Below are 20,090 nucleotides of genomic sequence, written 5' to 3' on the forward strand. Positions count from 1 at the left end.
TAATCCATTCTAGGAAAAAACTGAATTTATGAAAAATTCAATGCTTAATGTACATAATACATAAATACATAATGTACTATGACCAGCAGCTGTATGATCATGCTCAAGTTAATACATTAGTAAATATATTTTGATCAGGGAATGAGTTGAGCTCAGAACAGAAGGAAGAAGATTGTGTTTGGGAAATATTATAATGCTTAAATGATGCCACAAGCAAAAAACCACTTAACCTCTGAGCCTCAGAGAACTCAGAGCTATCCTCATCTGTAATATGAAGATGACAATATATACCTATAATACCCACCTCATAGGGTTGTGAGGACCAAATGAGGTTAAATATGCAAAACAAGAAAGAGGTAGCTTCTGTACAGTAGAGAGAGAGAGAGAGAGAGAGAGAGAGAGAGAGCGCTGATCTTAAACTAGGGAATACCTGGGTTTACATCCTGCTTTTGACACTTTTTGGCTGTGTGACTCTTGACAAGTCAATTAACCTTTCTTTTCTCTAGGCCACTGGAGTCAAACTCAAAGAGAAATGGATGCCACTAGATAATACATAAAAATATCTGCAGGCTACATATGGATTTAGAACCAATGTCTATGTTCTATTAAATTTTTATTTATTTTACTATTTCCCAATTATATTTTAATCTGATTCTTGCACTCAAGAGTGTTGCAGGCTGTAATGGGGTCACAGGCAGCATGTCTTACAAGTCTGCTCCAGGTAATTCTCTAAGATTATAAGTGGCAGAAAAATGTGCTAACTTGTATTGGTAGAGGAGATTCCGTCACATAGATGTTACCTATATCAATGAAAGAGGTCCAGTCCCCTTCCCCAAACATACAAAGCAGCATGTCAATATTAGTGACTAATACTAAAATTTGATAAAATTCTTCATTTCATCAGCAGTATTTTTGCATGTTTAGCTATTTTCAGTTGCTTCTGACTCTTCATGACCCCATTTGGGGTTTTCTTGGCAAAGATACTAGAGTGACTTGCCATTTCCTTCTCCAACTCATTTTACAGATATGGAACTGAAGCAAATAGGATTAAGTGACTTGCCAGAGTCACACAACTAGTAAGTCTCTGAGGTCAGATTTGAACTCAGGAAGATTAGTCTTCCTTATTTCAGGTCCAGTACTCTATCCACTATGAGATATTTTGATATATCTGCATTTCTGGATTGTATGTGGGAAACTGCAGTATTTTAATGTTCTCAAGCTGATCCTTGGCAAAAAGACAATATGTTTTTGAACACAAATGTTCCCCAGGTAACACTATATGATTAAGAAATCTGGAGTGCCACAATTTCCAATGAATTAAAGTTGTGGGTGACCCAAAGGACATTAGAAAGACATGGTATATACAAGTGTTCTATAGCATATGTTCAATAATGCCCTCTACACATAGGTCTAGCACAAGGCATAGGCACAGGAACTGTGGTTTCATTGATACTGAGACTTCTGAGATGAAAAAAAGCCCCACAATACATTTGTCTAGAGCATTATGAGGTCAACCATAACTAGTCAGTATGTGTCAGAGGTGTTTTGAACCAAGACTTCCTGCCTATAAGGTCAACTATTTATCCACATGATTCCACTCTGCCTCTTATATGACATAATTGATATCACTGGAATATGAATGGAAAAAGAGGGTGGATGGTCCTATGACAAGAGTGATAGACAGTCCTACAGTTGTATAATAACCATGATATGCAAGACAATCTGGATGGAAGCTTTTTAGTATTCAGGGTGATCCTCTGTGGAAGATCCAGAGGAAGCATGGGTAAGATATGCATAGGCGAATGAATGAATGGGTTGCAATCTGCATCAATGGTAGAAATGCCCATAGTATGCAGGAAAGGATCTCACAGATCCACCGAAGTCCTAGAATATGCCACAATATAACAATCTGAAGAACAAAACCTTACATTTATAATAGCATTGATAAAGAAAGAAAATGCACAGAAAAATGATGAATTTCTTTGCCCCCAATTAGGAAATAACTTATTTAATGTTCTTCAAACACTGCCTTGAGCATGTGTAAATTAGGAGTAGCACAGGAAGAGAGTTTCAGGTACAATATGAGTGTTCATGTTGGAAACATACAGTCAGAAATCAAGTCCTGGGGCTTAGAAAGAAATGGTTTCAAATGTAAATGTTAGAGATCTCTCTTCTTCTTGGGGAAAACCAACATTTATTCAGTACTTACAGGTGGACCAGCAGGTCCTGCTGCTCCTTTGCTGATTTCAGAACAGGAACAGGAATGTGGAAGAGCTGGACAATTTTCCTCATCCCTCTATAAAAAAAAAAAAAAAAAAGAAATATCCAAATAGCAATAAATATCCTCTGCCAGTAGTTTTTCAATCCAGGAGAAATGGTTTAAAATATTTTAAGTTAAAGATTTTCAACAAATAAATAAATAAATAAAGGTGCTACACAATTTTCTTTGTTTTTATTTAATATTTTTTCTTTTGCTTTTCTTTGCAACCCCAAGTGCTTAGTTTAGTGCCTAGCATATATGTTCTTAATGTTTATTGACTTTGGTTTCTTATTTAAAAAAAATTTTTTTTTAAACAATCTCTTGTCTTTTAAGTACCTTCTGTGTGCTAGCCATTATGTTAGGTGATAGAGACAGAAAAGTAAAAATTGGCACAGACCCTGCCTCCTTAAGGAAGTCACACTCTTAGCATTGGGGAATTGATACAGCACATACACAAGCCAGGAAGTACAAGGTGGAGCATGATGCAGCAAAAAAGAATCAGGCCAAGCAATCAGAAAAACAGAAACTGATCTGGGAGATACATGTCCCTTTCACTTGGAAGGCTCAGGGAAGACTGCATGAAGTAGATGTTATCTGAACAGCACCTTGAAGGACAAGAGGGTCTTCAATGGACAGAAGTATAGGATGGGTGAAGTCTATTCCTAATGTGAAAAGAGCCACAATCAAAAAGACAGAGAAAGGAAAGAGTAGGGTGAGAAGAGAGGTGGACTGGAATGTAGAATTATGTGCAGGGAAGTACTATGATAAGCATGTATTGTGTAAACATTAAAAGCTGAGGAGGCAGATAAAATTTAAAATATTCTACTGGGGATTCAAGAAGTAAACAGATCATTAAATACAAGATAATCTTCAGATAGTGAGAATGCTAACAACAAGGGGCTCAGGAAAAACTTCTTGTAGAAGGTGGTAACTGAATAGAAGGAATCTTGAAGAAAGCTCAAGATTCCTAGCAGGACAGTCTATGCAAAGATATATAAGCAAGAGATAAGGGAGCTGCTTTAAGGAAACAGCAAGTAGGTTGGTGGCAGCTAGATGGTGCAGTGTATAGAGTGCCAGGCCTCCAATCAGGAAGACTCCCCCTTCCAAGTACAAATCTGGCCTCAGACTCATCCTAGTTATGTGATCCTGGGCAAGTCTTTTAACCCTGTTTGACTCAGTTTCCTCATCTGTAAAATGAGCTGGAGAATGAAATAGCAAATCACTTCAGTATTTTTGCCCCCAAATGGGGTTACAAAGAGTCATATAGAAGTAAACAACAACAAAAAAAACATAAAATACGTGAAAGAGAATAATGTAAAAAAAAAAGTCTGGAAAGGTAGCCTGGAAACAGAAAAAGAAGAGCTTTTAATGGCAAGCTGAGGCATTGTCCTAGATGCAATGGAGAGCCATTGAAGATTCATGAACCAGAGAAGGTGACTTAGTATGATCTGTGCTTCAAAAAGATTATTTGGCAGCTGTTCTAAGTAGCAATTAGAGAAGAGAGGAGCTGGAGAATGGGGCTCTGTTAGCAGTCCAACATGAGGTGTTGGGTGTCTATATTGGTGTAGTTGCTGTGTGAATGGAGATGAAGGGGGTAGAAATGAGAAATACGCGGAAGTATAGTCAGTTCTGCTGTGATACACATTTAAAAAATGTGAATTTGTTCCAACATGATGGATTTACTAGGACACATAACATGAATTTTCAAGTTTGCTTCTGCTTAATTTCTTCCAAGAGAAGTATTTAAAATACAGAAAACTGCACCACTTCACAATAATTCACAAGCTATAATCCTTCTGATGATCACTTCCACAAGTAAACCAGGTACTTTTCAAGGTAAAATGCCATATTCATGGTATATCTTCTGATAAAGTGGGAACTGTGGGCTAGGGAGAGGTGATCTTCACCACCTGCAACCCTACTCCCTTCTCCCACCTCCCCCCCTCCCCTGCCCCCAGGCTGGGCTGCTTAATCTACTTATGCAGCAAGTATAGGCCAAACAGCAGGTGATCGTAGACTTTAATGTGGTGTATTCCTTACCCAGTTAACATGTATACAACTCTACTACCATTTTAAAAATTAGATTCCTATCTTTTTTTTAATGTCACCGACAGTCTTTGAGCCCTTAGCCCCATTTTCCCCATAAGACCTGTTTTTATTTGCAAAATTTTGCATAATTCTACACTTTTGGGGAACAGGTATACAAGAACTGACTGTAATCGGCAGTTAATTAGATATTGGACAGTAAGGAGAGAATAAAAATTCAAGTACAGTTCCTAAGTTGTGAATCTTGGTATCTGGAAGGACAAGTGTGTCTTAAAATAATTTATGATGTTTTCCATCACATACAACTTCTTCCTCATATTCATTTCTCTAAATTTATAAGGTCTTGATTATTGAAGTACCAATTACTATTGTCTAACATAATCCATTCAAGAACTTTTGCTTCTAAAAAGTGGGGCATCAATCTATTCATTCAGTGCATTATCCATTAGAAGCCCCATATTTATGTATGTGTGTACATATATATATATGTATGTATGTATTCCTGCCTGAATGATATTTGATAGTAATAATAGCAAAGACCATCTTAGCCATGCATTGTGGATAGACAAAGAGTAGAACCCAGAAAAGAAGGAAAAAAGCTGACTAGATCATGTTTGGAATTTTTAATGATCCCATGATGAGTAAATCACATAATTTGGCAGAGTTAATATGGAGTTAATAGCTATAATACCACCTCATAGGGTATTCTAAGCATCCAATAAGCAACCAGGAATTCTACTTCAAGTTAAATTTTGGTTTGATAAACTATATCAAAGTGCCTTGGTAGGGTTAGAGGTATTAGAACAGAGACTTTGGAAGAAGAAGATTCAATTTGGGGCAGAAACATCTGAATAGGAACCCACTTGAAGCTTCTCACACTACTTCCAGAAATCACTGGCATCCCAAACCCATCTCTTCTGTCATCCCTTACCCCACTCAGCTCTATTAGGAATATAAGAAAAAGTTTAATAAGTCAGTCTTATTAATCTTCATCCTATCTTCATGCTATCCATTTTTTCCTATATAAAGAGAAAACATAATCTATCACTTCTAAGTGTTTTTTGCTATGCCCTTTGGCTTAGTTCATGTGGACCATTTGTGCCCAACCTGTGGTAGAGCCTTCCATTCTCATATTGCTCTGATCAGCCACAGTTATACACTGTAACTTGATTCCAACATAGTGATGTCATTTTGGTCCTCTTCAAGAACCAAGGACAGCAACCAGTCAGCCAACCGAATTCTTATGACAGTTCTGCCCCAACAAAAAATAATTAGCATTTAAATTCAGACTATGTTCTCATAGAAATAGAAAGAGTGGATCACACATGGAATAAACATTATCTTAATTAATTAAGAGCAATTTAAATATGACATAAATGAATTCTGATTTTTTAAAAAATACAATAGACAACAAATGTAGAATTCTTACCAGTCCTGGAAGTTCACAGCATTTGTCTCTATTGGCCCATGAAGTAGAACAAACAATGTCAAACATCTGTAGCTGGAACTGGGATTAACCAAATTAAAAAAAAAACAGAGACATTATTAAATAAGAGAAATTTATGATTTTACATTAAGTAACAGCCACACATTTGTAAACATGAAAGCAGATAAATGTCTAAAAATAAATACAGTAAATAATAAATATAATAAGTAAATAAATAATTTTAAAGTAAATAAATCAATTTAGTAAATCATTTCCCTTAATGTGCTCTCTTTTATGTGAAAATGAAAAAAAATCTGTTTCTACTATGATACTGAATATAAAGTAATTAATATAAACATTAAATTAAATATATATGCATCAAAATGCTGATAACACATGCTAAACATTTCAATATTTTGCTTCAAAATTTTCCCAACACTCTTCCCTTTCTCATAGTCACAGATGTATTTCACATTTCCAGACTAACTGAACTGATATTTATAGATTCTATCAAAACATATTAAGCCCCAAATATTTCATAGCTAGATTAGTTTGAGAAATTCTGCAGTAACATTGCTATGGTGACTCGCACAGCTCATCTCCACTTATATGTACAAGAGATACATGCACTTCCTGCTCTTGGAATGTATTATCAATATTCATTACACTGTCAATATTGCCCCACTCAGCTCTATTAGGAGTGTAAGAAAAAGTTTAATAAGTCAGTCTTATTAATCTTCATACTATACAATTTTTCCTATATAAAGGGAGAAAATATAATCTCTTTTTTTTTTAAAGCAATCGGCGTTAAGTAACTTGCTCAAGGTTACACGGCCAGGTGTTTCTGGGTGGGTGCTAAGTGTCTGAGCCCGGGATTCGATCTCCAGGTCCTCCTGACACTGGAGCCAGTGCTCTTACTTGCTGTGCTACCTGGCCGCCCCGAGAAATCATAATCTAGTGCCAAAAAAACAGAGCTAGGAGATAGGAATCAAATGTTTGTTTCTTAGTTACAGAACTTTTTATTTTCTTACCTTTAGTAATTACTGGAACATCTTAATTCCTTACTTTATTTTTATAGCTGATATTTATATAATGCTTACTATGTTGCAAGCACTATGCTAAGCATTGTACAAGTATTATCTCATTCGATCCATATAACAACCCTGGGAAGTAAGTGTTGTTATTCCCTTTAAAAAAAAAAAAAGAGGATGGGCAGCTATAGTTGGCAGAGTGGATAGAATGTTGGTCCTGGAGTCAGAAAGACTTTAAGTTCAAAACCAGCCTTAGACACTTACTAGCTGTGTGACCCTGGGCAAGTCATTTAATCCTGTTTGCCTCAGTTTCCTCATCTGTAAACTGAACTGAAGAAGGAAATGACAAACCACTCTCATATTTTTTGCCAGGAAAACCCCAAATGGGGTTTTAAGAATGGGTTTTTTTTATTAAGAATCAGACATGACAATTTTAAAGATATTTCCTGCTGATTATTAATAAAAACAAAACAAGAAAAATCAAGGAGATATGAAATGAAAATTGATATTTTGGCAAAATTTGGTGTAAAGACCTATTTCTTTCTCTCATAATGGAATCCTTCAGGATGTAGAAGTGACTGCAAAGCCAAGAATTGTATCAAGATGGATCCTCATCATGGTGGTGCAGAAATAGAAATATTTACAACTACCTCTAAGAGAAAATCATCTTAATCTGTTAAAGAACCTGGTTGAGAAAACTCCAGGCAACAGAACAGACTGTGACTATGAAAACTGAGCACCAAACCTACACACTCTAGTTTTCTTCTGGCCTCTTTTTCAAGGAACTAAGACTTTTGACTAAATATTCAATAATACTGTAACTCTGGATTAACCAAAGGATGCAGCTTTGTCTGAGAACATTTGGGGCCCACTAGAATACAACATCAGATGGACTCTATTAAGCATGCAAAAGCTTCCTGCACCAAGAGGTTGGGTTATTTATCTTGGTATGGAGCCTTCAATGGGAAAAAGCATTTCATGTTTAATAATTTCTAATCTGTGCTTAATAATTCTAAGATACAACATTCTTTCTTGAGAAAGTTTTCTTAAACAATAAAAATACCACCCAACTATCTCAAATGATAAAATATTTATCAGTAGTTGAAATGTTCCACTGGGGAGAAATACATAATAGATAATAACAGTGTTTGGAGAGACTGCAGAATTATCTCCCAATTCACCATCTGACTTGCTTAACTATATTCCTATATGTGCTCAATGAAATCAACCCTTCCATTTGAAAATGTCATGTGGGCTGTCTTTTCTGATTTATTTTGGATGAAGTAAATAATGCTTCTTTTGCACACACTTCATATTTTTTTATAGGTGCTTGCAGTGCTGGCATTTTAGAGTCCTCTGCATACGTTCAGAGATTTTTCTCCCTCATTTGAGTGTGTACTCCTGATTATCTGTCAAACAAAGGTTCTAACATCCTTTTATTTCAAAGAAAGTGAACCTATACATATAAATATTTGCAGACACACCTATGTCAAGCAATGATGAGTTGTGATATGTATCTCTGGAGAGAATATGCAGATTATAGAGAACACAGATCCATTTGAGAACTGAAATGTTAGAATACGTACACATACCCCTGTATTAGAGTATGAACTGGGTAGGTCAACTTTGCATCCCAACATTCTGATTGGCCTTTTCACTAACAAGAAGGGAATGAACTAATGACAATATTCATCCAGGCAGCGCTAATATACCTAACCTACTTTCTATGGGCACCTATAATATACTTATGTCTGTATTCCGATATTCCAGGGGGGTTGTGATCTCAATATGGGTACACAACACACACACACACACACACACACACACACACCACAAACACATGTACTATCTTGTTAGCTATAGTCAATTACTTAAATTTCATCTTCTGAGAACTGCCTGTTCATATCCTTTGACCATTTATCAGTTGGGGAGTGCCTTGTATTCTTATAGATTCAACTCAATTCTTTGTATATTTTAGAAATGAGGCCTTTATCAGAGACACTGGTTATAAAAATTCTTTCCCAATTTTCCATTTCCCTCTTAATCTTGATAACATTGGCTTCATTTGTAAAGAAGTTTTTCAATTTAATGTAATCAAAATTATCCATTTTGCATTTTATAATGCTCTCTAACTCTTGTCTGGTCATAAAGTCTTCCCCTCTCCATAGATCTGACAAGTAAAACTATCCCTCGCTCTCCCAGATTGCTTACAGTATCAGCCTTTATACCTAGATTATGCACCCATTTCAACTTTATTTTGGTGTACTATGTTAGATATTGGTCTATGCCCAATTTCTGCCATATTATGTTCCAGTTTTCCCAGCAGTTTTTGTCAAATTGTGCATTCTTATCTCAAAAGCTGGGGTCTTTGAGTTTATCAAACAGTAGATTACTATAGTCATTGATTGCTGGGTCTCGTGTACCCAATCTATTCCATTGATCCACTACTCTATTCCTCAGCCAGTACCAAATAGCTTTGATGACTGCTGCTTTATAATACAGATTAAAATCTGGTATGGCTAGGCCACCTTCCCTAGCATTTCTTTTCATTAATTGCCTTGATATTCTGGACCTTTTGTTCTTCCAAACGAATTTTGCTACTATTTTTTCTAGCTCTTCAAAGTAATTTTTTTGGTATATTGATTGGTATGGCACTAAATTTGTAATTTAATTTAAGTAAAATTGTCATTTTTATTATATTAGCTCAACCTAACGATGAGCAATGAATGTTTTTCCAATTAGTTAGATCTGACTTCATTTGTATGAAAAGTGTTTTATAATTGTGTCTATCTAAGTCCTGGGTTTGTTTTGGCAGATAGATTCCCAAATATTGTATAATGTCTACAGTAACTTTAAATGGGATTTCTCTTTCTATTTCTTGTTGTTGGATTTTGTTAGAGATATATAGGAATGTCGAGGATTTATGTGGGTTTATTTTATATCCTGCAACTTGGCCAAATTTATTATCTCAAGTAGTTTTTTTACTTGACTCTCTAGAAGCTATAGCCATTTACTAAGGGACATAATCATGTAAAATGCCTTCATTTTATTAATAAGCCCTGTTTCATATACTGCTTTTTAAGGTTGTATTTTCTTTAAAATCTAATACATTTAACTTTAAGGACTTTGCAAAGACTTCTATATAGGAGAGTGTAAAATAAAGATATGTGTAATATAGTTCTCATAGTTGAACGCCAAACTTTTTTATTTTAAAATGTGGCTTTAAAATGCAATTTAGAAGATGATAAATAAATTGATGGAACATTTATTAAGTGGCATATATTTATATGCCAAACACTATGTTAATTTCTCACTATACAAATATAAGCAAAAAGACAGTCCTTGCGCCCTCAGAAATTCATATTCTAATGAAAGAAGATGAGGCAGCTTGGTGGCTCAATAGATAGAGCTTTGGGCCTGGAATCGGGAAGACTTGAATTCAAATTCAGCATCAGGCTTTGTGTGTACTAGCTGTGTGACCCTGGGCAAGTCACTTAACCCTGTCTGCCTCAGTTTTGTCATCTGTAAAATGAGCTAGAGAAAGAAATAGCAAAATACTCCATTATCTTTGCCCAGAAAACTCCATGGACAGTACAATCCATGGGGTCATGAAGGATCAGACTTGACTGAACGACAACAATTGACTCATAATATGAACTTGGACAAAACAATTCCTTTCTCTACATCTAAGTTTATTCATCTGTGGAAAAGGAATACTACTTATACCTAGTTAATTTCAGTGGTAAAAGTATAAAAGTACATAATGTAAGTAAAAATGCATTGTAAACTAGAAAGTGCTGTATAGAAATATTATTGTTATGAGTATTAATAAGCATTTGATAATATACTGTTAATTTGTTTCATGTATTTAACCCTTGTCTTGTCCAACAGGATTGCAAGTTACGCCAGATCAGAAAGTATATTATTAAATTATATGTTCTAGGAGGATTGGGACCCATTCTCAACTAATGTTGCTGTGTCCAATGTACCTGCTTCACTTATGTTTACTGGGTATCAAACACCATAAACCTAAGGCCCTGGAGGAAGGGGGCATCTTAAATCATGAGGAAGATCTTAGATCTACTTCATTAGAGATGACCAGGGGCCCTTTAATAAAGTGCCATTTACCCAAAGCTCTGCTTCAGTGGTTTTTCTTGAAGACTGGACAATTTTAGAAATGCCACACATAATTAATGCTTAATAACATTTCTTGCTATGTATCTTATGCATGGCATAGTAGATAGGCAGGAAATGCAGTGGGATATATAAAGAGCTGGTCTCAGTGATGGGGGATGGCAATAGGTTATACAGGAACTCTGATCTTTATCAATGACCAGAAAGCCTGCAATTCAGTCTGGAAAGAATTCAGTAGGTGGGGAGGCCAGGTGGCTTAGTGAGTAAGAGCACTGGCCCTAGAGTCAGGATGACCTGGGATCAAATCCAGGCTCAGATACTTACCACCACAGCCAGAAATAACTGGCCGTGTAACCTTGAGCAAGTTACTTAACCCCAATTGCTTTAAAAAAAAAAAAAAAGAATTCAGTAGGCCCAAGCCTCTTAAAGTCAGGATTGTAAAAGTTTATTGTTATGCTTTACAGCAGGCAAGGGTCCTTAGGGAATCTGCAAACTTAAAGAAGACATGGGCAAAGTTTTAAGGAGTTGAGGCAGTAAATAAGTAAAGTAAGTAAATATAGGATTATGCTAACTAGGTGAGTAAGGGTGGGATTAGGGAGGAGTTAAGGAGTGGTCAGTGCTTAAAGGAACATGCACTTTTAATATCAACTGTGCAGGCATATTGCTCATAATTCACTGGGAAATAGCCTAAGGGGGGGCTACCTGGAGGTGTGGTTTTAGGCCTGAAACATCACTAAGTCAGCTAGAGGTCAAGGGCTGACTGAGAAGTGCCTAGTCTGCCACCCATGAGTGTCATGTTTGACAAGATGGATATTGGGAACCAAGGCTAACTGAAACTCAGTATGTGTAGGCTAAGGAGTTAACCTATAGATAGTGCCTTAAAGGATTCATAGGGGCAGCTGGCCACTTACTAAGGGGAGATAACATTTGCCTAAGCTAAAATGTTTATAGATGGTTTAGTGAAGGATTCATAGGTGTAGCTTGTTAGTGTTCCAAGAAAAAATAAACAGTTCATGGGTTGTTGCTGAGCAGATTACTAGCAGGGGGAGGGAGCAGAGTTAATGCTCTGAGGCTGGGGAGGGGGAAATGTGATTTTACAGACTGGTTTTACAAATTGATTTTACAAACTGATGTTACAAATTGATATTACAAATTGAGTTTACAAATTGATTTTACAGACATAGATCCCAAGCACCCCATCATCAGAACCAAGAAGTCTTTGGTACAAGTTTCTTATTGACATACTAGCTATGTGACCCTGGGCAAGTCCCTTAACTTCTCAATGCCTTGGGCAAGTCCTTAAGGCTGTATATTGCAAAAAAAGTGCAGACCCACATTGGTAGAGTGAGACCCTTATTGGGAGTTACCCATATACTACTGAAATCACTGGTCTAGGCCCTATTCCTATATTTCCCATAACACATAGTACAATGCTATACGTATAAGAGATGCTTAATAAATATGTCTGGAATAAGTGATGCCTGGAACAGGAAGAGAATGGGGGTGTGGGGAAGGGAGACTAAGGAATATGGTCTTGTCAAAGGTTCACAAATGTCTAGGCACTGCCCTTAACTGATGGTATTTTTATCCTTTTAGCTACCAGAGTAGGACAAAGAAGCAAAAATAAAACAGATGGCCAGGATCAAAGACATGGTATATGAATTGTCTAAGTTTCCACCCATGTGTGTTTTGACAGCTAAGTTAAGATCTGCTTGTTATTTCAGTCCCAGCAGAGAGGGCAGCCATTCCTTATAAAATCTTGCCTGCTGAGATTTAGTCTGCAAGTTGTTTTCCATCCTAGAATATGTGAATTCAAGACAGTAGTTACACTCTCTCTAAAGCTATTCATCTTTGCTCCACCCAAATGCCTTTGAAATGAATTTGTTGGAGAAGAGGGAAGCATGAACCAAGTAGCTAAATCTCTAGAGCTGTCTGTGATCAACCAGTACTTGGGGACTCATTTGAAATTTGGTTAGGATCCAAAGACATATAGATTTTTTTTGGTAGCTGCTGAGCCCTCTCAGATCCACATTTTTCTGTCTGGAGTAACCAGATATTTGCATATTTCCTCCACCTCCTCCCCCTTCTATCCCCAACTTTTTAAAGCAGAAAATAAAGAAACAGGCGTGAGTCTAAAATTACTAAAATTCAACACCTATCTATGACAGCAACATTTGGGCTTCAACATCTTAATTTGTGGCTTATACATGCCACAACTTGAGAAATGAACTTTGTGTTATCTGTCTCACAGACAATGAAGAAGTTTCACTCCCCAGACCTGAGCCTCCAATTCCCCCTTTAACAGAGTCCATATCAACACAATCAAATTGTTTGATGAGTGGGCAGTTTGCAAATTGACTAAGTAATCCTTTATAGACTGCTAGGTTCAAACAAAAGCAACTATTTCTCTTCTACTGCCCTTACAAAGAACCCCTTTGATGATTGACTGCTGTAAATTTGCCTTTTGTCTGTTATTGCTGGAACTGGACCACAGAGGGGATTCTGTTGAATTGCCTTTCTCTTGTGGCAGGGGTACAACTTTTGTCATCCAGAGGCCTGAGTTCCAAAGACCCTTTTTGTTTTTCCTTCATAGATGATTGGCTAGACATTTGGAGTCCAAGTTTTATGTAAGTGGTGCAATTAGGAAAAAGTATGATTTATGGGGATGGAATGCTGTCGATTCTATGCATGGAACATGCCACTAACAGTAAGCAGAATGAATGATACAAACGGGTGATATTCAGCTCAATTCCATTCACAAGATTATAGATTTAGAGCTGGAAGAGGCCTTAGAGGGCATTGAGTCCAATCCTTTCATTTTACAGATGAGGAAATTGAGCCCTGAAGAAGTTACTTTAGTTGTCCAGTTAGTAATACACAGCAGTATTCGAAACCAGGCCTTCCTATCTCTAAATCCAATGCTTTCTCTGCCACATTGAACAACTTCTTTCTTTCATTTCAACAACATTATTTCCTTAGCTATATTTATTTAGCTTGCTATTGAGAAGCTCTCCTTAATGGGGTGGGGGAGACAATATGCAAAAAACCTACATACAAACAAGATACAAGCTAAACTTAAGATAACTTCATTTAGCTAAAGGAAACCAAGGAAGCCAGGAGACAGAGATGAGAAATGAAAATATTCTAGCCATGGGAGACAGTTAATAATAACATTTATATAGCATTTTAATGTTTGCAATGCACTTCACATAAATATCATCCCATTTTATCTTCATAACAACCCTGAGAGGCAGCTGCTATTATTAATTCCAGTTTTACAAATGAGGAAACTGAGGCACAGAAAGGCTAAGTGACTTGCCCAGAGTCACACAGCTAAGAAGTATCTGAAGCACAATTTGAATTCAGGGCTACCTGATTCCAAGTCCAGTACTCAGTGCCATCCATCTGCCTACTCCCAGTGAAAATGTATGGAGTGGGGGCGGCCAGGTAGCACAGCGAGTAAGAGCACCGGCTCCAGTGTCAGAACGACCTGGAGATCGAATCCTGGGCTCAGACACTTAGCACCCACTCAGAAACACCTGGCTGTGTAACCTTGAGCAAGTTACTTAACCCCAATTGCTTAGGGGCGGCCAGGTGGCTCAGCGAGCACCGGTTCCAGTGTTGGGACGACCTGGATCAAATCTGGGCTCAGATACTCAGCACCACACCCAGAAATAACTGGCCATGTAACCTTGAGCAAGTTACTTAAAAAAAAAAAAAAAAAGAAAATGTATGGAGTGAAAATGAATATGGGTGACCCACCCTGCACAAGTTGGGAAAAAGGGAGAGCGGTTCTGGGGAGAAGATAAATGAGTTTGCTTTTGAACATGTTGAGTTTTAAGATATCTCCCCAGTAATGTGGAGATTTTTTGGAAGAAAGAGCAGAAATTATTTCAAATAGTAGGATGTCTAAAATATATTTTTTAAGTTAGTTCAAATTAAATGCCTGCTAGCTCTAATTAATGAATAACTTAAATGATAGAACATCCTCATTAGCAGTTAATGAGTGGTGTAATTTTGTGGCACAAAACCATGTGTTCGGGATTCTGCCATGTAGGTAATGAAAGGAATGCACTTCCCTGGCCAGCTAGAAGCCTTCAGGATTTAAATTCCTCTCTACATCATGAAAGGTACAACTTGTCAGTTGCTTAAATACATATTCATTTTGGCTCACCTAGCTAAAATTTCCTTCATGGTAGCTTTTGTGCCGCTAATGAACAAATCCCTCAACCAACGTGTGAGGAAGATGGAACTCTTTCCCCCAAAGATACATAAAAGAATAAGGTGTATTCTCATGGCTCTTTCATAGTTGTATAAATTGGATTCCACTGAAACTCAATTCTTGACTAGTAGATGTTCATATTACTGAAGCCCCCACTGCTATGATGGAAGTGGCAGAATCTTCATTTTACTTTCTTAGCTTAAAGTTCGAAGACTGAGGACATGAATTTTTAAAAGAAGTTCATTTTATCCTGGAGGCTCCTTCCTCAGAAACACAACAGAGGCAGGTTTACTGCTGAGGGCATGGCAGCTATCTGTCCTCTAACAATGTACATGCTAAAGATCAGAGGAGAAAGAGCTCATCCAGGAGCTAAAGCAGCCTAGGAAAAGCTTCATGAAGACAAGGTGACTTGATTTGAGTTTTTAACATTGGAAAGATCAGATTTAAGAATACCTCAAAGTACCGACCTGTGCCAATCAACATATTACATTTTTTTAAAATCCATAAGTCAAAGAAAATAGAAATGGTAGGATGAAAATTTTTATTCCAAAGTCAAATGACCATTTTTGTGTCAATTGACATACTTGGTCCTTCTATATGAGTAACTGAGGGGAACACAAAACATAAATAACACTAACCACACAACACAAAATTGGCAACAATCACACATTCCCGTGGGCACCAGAAATTTTCTCAAAATTTCATTTATTTTTTACTTACTGGAGCAGAATTTTCCTTTGGTCCTCTGGATCTGACCATTCTCCCCAGGACTTCCACACCATTGGAAGTGATATTGCCAGATGCATTTACTGCTTTTTCACCCACTTGCTTGCAGTCAATAAACACTTTGGCCAAGGTCTTGCTAATAACAATATGAAGCTGAGGGTAAAAAAAGCAAAGCTCAGGTAAGAAAACAAAACAAAACAAAAAACACTGTAAAACTTTCAGTCTTATTCCATTCTACTACAGTTAAACATTTATTAAGCCTTTAACATATACTAAGCACTGGGCTAGCAAGAACAAAATAATGCCTGCCCTCAGGGAACTTACATTTACTGGCTAGAATGCAATGTATAGTTTTAAAGGATAAGAGATTTTCAAATATTCTGTTTTATTAAGGATGATGGCATGAGAATTCATCTTGTTACTGGGGCAACTGGAGATCTGTGTAAGATATATGTATATTTTCTAATTGGCTCTGGTTCATAGACTAGAATGTACCAAATTTCCAAAATTCCTAGCATTTCATTATTTTAGCAAAACAATTGGGAGAATCTTGTGGGCAAGACAGAGAGTTGTCAGCTAAATGATAGTATAGTTATATGAATTCAGTAACAGTCTAATGGCTGAGCCTATAGAATTGTCATTAATTCAGATATCAATTTGGAAAGGGGTCTTTAAGAGAGCACCCTAGGGATCTGTTCTGTTCTCTGTACATCTTAAAGAATTTCTCAACAAGTTGTATAGAAGATGAGGAAAATTTAGACTATGAGAGAAAAAAAATCCTAACAATCAGTGCTATTCAAAAATGCAATGTATTGCTTCAAGAGATGGTGGGTTCCCCTTTACTAGTGGGGCTTCAGGCTAGCACATTTGTCAGGTAACACCTTGTAAAAGGAATTTTTGTTTGGGTATTGGCTGGATTCAATGGCCTTTGGCACCCTTCTAACCTTGAGGTTTTAAGATTAATGGCATTCTCATCAAATCTGCAAATTTAGGAAGAACTAGATGAAAGTAGTCAGGATCCAAAAGAATTTTTGTAGGCTAGAACATTGCACCAAATCTAGTAAGCTATGATATATACGGCATGATATGATACAATATGACACAAAATATATGATATATGATGTGATATGACATGATATAATATATTTATTTATAATTTATTTATATAGTTATAATACATAATATTTATCATATTATATTTATATATTTACACACATACACACAGAGGCAGCTAGGTGACCCAGTAGATAGAGTGAATTTTAGTGAATTCAGCCTCAAACTCTTATTAGCTGTGTGACCTTGGTCAAGTCACTTAACTCTGCCTCAGTTTCCTTATCCATAAAATGATCTGGAGAAGTAAATGGCAAATTGTTCTAGTATCATCGCCAAGAAAACACCAAATGGGATCATGAAGATTCAGACATGATTGAAAATAACCCAACAATAACAATAACACATATATGCATAGATAAAATATATAAGTATATGTGTGTGAGTGTATATATATAAAACCTTACATTTGGGTTCAAAAAATTAGCTTCACAGTTACAAGATTTGGGGGAAATCAGTCTAGACAGCTGATCATCTGAATCAAATCTCAGGATTTTAATGGATTGCAAGCTCGTGGTGAGTCAACAGTACAATAAAGCAGCCAAAAAAGTTAATGAGATTTTTGGTTTTCATTAAAAGATGCAGATGATATTATGGTCAGATCACATCTGGAATAAAGTGTTCAGTTCTGGGAAGAACATTTTGGGAAAGTCACAGGCAAGCTAGAGATAGTCCAGAGGAGAGTGCCCCAAATTATACACACCCCCAAAATCATGCCACATGAGAGCGAATATAAAAAAGCTAGAAATGTTTAGCCAGAAGACTTGCAGGACTATGCTAGCAGTCTTCAAGTATTTGAAGGGCTGCTGTGTGGAAGTCTCATTCTTCTTAGCCCCAGAGAGTAGAAGTCATAGGTAGAATTGGTAAAAGAGGAAAATTTAAGTGTCATGTCAGGAAAAGCTGCAACAGAGATTCACAAAAGCAGAATGGGTTGCCATAAGAGGGAACTGGTTTCCTTTCATTTGCGATATTTCAGCAAAAGCTGGATGACTACTTGTCTGGTTTGTGATAAAGGATTCTCTTTTAGGTACAGATTAAATTAAATAACCTATGATAAATAATCCAACTCAGATTCTGTGATTAAAAATGACTTGATCCAAAAAAGTAAATTAAAAATAAAAACTTGATCCTAACAATCATTTGGAGAGCCTCACTCTTATTCATGTCTTGATTTCAAGCCTGTAAACCTATCCCCATACTATCACAATAGTAAGTACTTTCAGGAAACCCAGTACATTATACTCCAAACTTATGAAGTTGATGAACTAGAAAGTATCAAATCACATTAAAAAGGAGACTTCACTTTACAATATGAATCTCAAAAGTATATTGAAGTAAGTATGAACAGATAACTAACTTCAAATAGCTACTTGAAAGAGAAACTATGGAACAAAAAAGTATACAATTAAAACTAACTGGAGGTTAAATCAGAAATGAAGAAACATCAATCCAGAGATAATTCTAGTTATGAAGAGAACGGAATTGGATTTTGAAAATTTTGATATGCTCTCACCTTTTTGGGGTACATATATATTTTTAAAGAGAAGGCATTAGAGGGAAGCTTTCTGAAGTGGGGACAGGAATAAGAGGAAAAGGATGCTTATACAGTTTAAAGAACTTGGCTTTGGTTTGCGGCTTTTGGGATGCCTTTTAAAATTATGCTCACTTATTCTATGTCTCTCAGTTCTGTTGGCAATGTGTATGGAACTTAAAATTTTACCTAAGGTTCAGAAAAAAAATTCTTTGGAATGAATATTACAAGTTCATCATACTTCATAGGATATCATTGGCTAGCTTTTTAAGAGTTGTGAAATTTCAAATGTGGTGCTTTTTTCTTTCAAATTTTCCTTTGGAGTTGTGCTCCAGATTCTGACCAGGAAAAAAAAAATCAATGCCAAGTAGAATTTAGGGGAAAATGAGAGTGAATCCAAAGTGGCCACTAAAGGAAACACCTCTGGCCATGAATTACATGATCCCTGATTCTATGAGGTCTTTCAGAGCAGTATTGGTAATATAACCCTCAACTTCAACTCTAAACATGAAAAAGAAATGTATCAATTATGCCACTGCATTTAACATTCAATTTAAAAAAAACTTATGTTCTTTTCTTCATTGTTGTCCCTATGACTCCTACTCCTCCCCATACCAATATAAATTAAATTCTTTCCTATAACAAAGTACAATTAAGGAAAACAGATAAAGCCATTGGCAATATCTGAAAATGACATGCCTCATTTTAGCTTATGTTCTACCACCTCCCTGCTATGAGATGAGAGTTATTCTTTACCATAAATTCTCTTAAGTAAAGACTGGTAACTGGATTAATGAAAGTTATGAAACGTTCAGCTTAAATTCCATATTCAGAATATGGCATATAGTAAGAAAACAAGAGTTAAGAACCACAGAATCTTAGTAATAAAAGGGATCTCAGAAGACTTTTCTTCTGATCTTTTCTTGATGGAGAATTCCCCTCTAAAAATCCCTAGCAAGTTGTTGTCCAGACTTTGCTTGAAGATTTCCAGGGAAGGGTTCAATCAACACTAAGTCCTTTGGCAGTCAGTTCTACTTTGGAGCAGCTCTAAAAGTTAGGAAGTTTTCCCTTATATAAAGCTAAACTCAGTCTTTTTCCTGTTTCCTCTCATTGTTCCTTGTCCTGCCCTCTGTTGCCAAGTCAAATAAAACTAATCCCTCTTCTACACATGACATCTTTTTCAGCTGTTTGAAGACAGTTGTCAGTTTACCACCTAAATTGTCTCTTTTCTAGACTGCATAACCCCTAGGTCTTCCTTGTTAGAGTACCATGGGACATATGCTAAGAAGAAATCACATAAGATTTAGATGAATGTTTTTGAAAAGCAAATCATTCCAAATGAGTGAGTGTCACTAATGGAAAGTGTAAACTCTTTGAGGTACATTTATCGTAAAAGTTGGAGTCTTTCAAGAAAAAGTTTTGGATTGGTGGAGGCAAAAATTTTCAGAGCATGCCTGATCTACATGTTTCTGTGGAAATCAATCAACAAACAACCCATGGTGTGCCAGTCACTGCACTAAGCACTGAAGATACAAAAAGAGACAAAAGACAGCCCCTGTCCTTAATTAGCTCACAGTCTAAAGCTAGAATTCTGTGTCCTCCTT

The 20,090-nt window shown here is 36.5% G+C and overlaps 1 protein-coding gene across 3 annotated transcripts in view; it reads right to left on the bottom strand.

Annotated features, from left to right (window-relative positions):
- The window catches only part of COL14A1 (collagen type XIV alpha 1 chain), a 253,970-nt gene that overhangs the window by 75,132 nt on the left and 158,748 nt on the right, over positions 1-20,090 (bottom strand). For all 3 annotated transcript variants that reach the window (XM_069081354.1, XM_069081352.1, XM_069081353.1), the window contains exons 34-36: positions 15,840-15,998; positions 5,736-5,813; positions 2,210-2,296 (exon numbers count right to left, since the gene is read on the bottom strand). In XM_069081354.1, coding sequence (XP_068937455.1) covers positions 2,210-2,296; positions 5,736-5,813; positions 15,840-15,998 — 324 coding nt within the window. The remainder of the gene's footprint in view (positions 1-2,209; positions 2,297-5,735; positions 5,814-15,839; positions 15,999-20,090) is intronic.

The sequence above is a fragment of the Petaurus breviceps genome, unplaced genomic scaffold, assembly GCF_028583685.1.
Source record: "Petaurus breviceps papuanus isolate PSGF00001 unplaced genomic scaffold, PetGlider_PUasm1.0 98, whole genome shotgun sequence".
In the NCBI taxonomy this organism is placed as follows: Eukaryota; Metazoa; Chordata; class Mammalia; order Diprotodontia; family Petauridae; genus Petaurus; species Petaurus breviceps.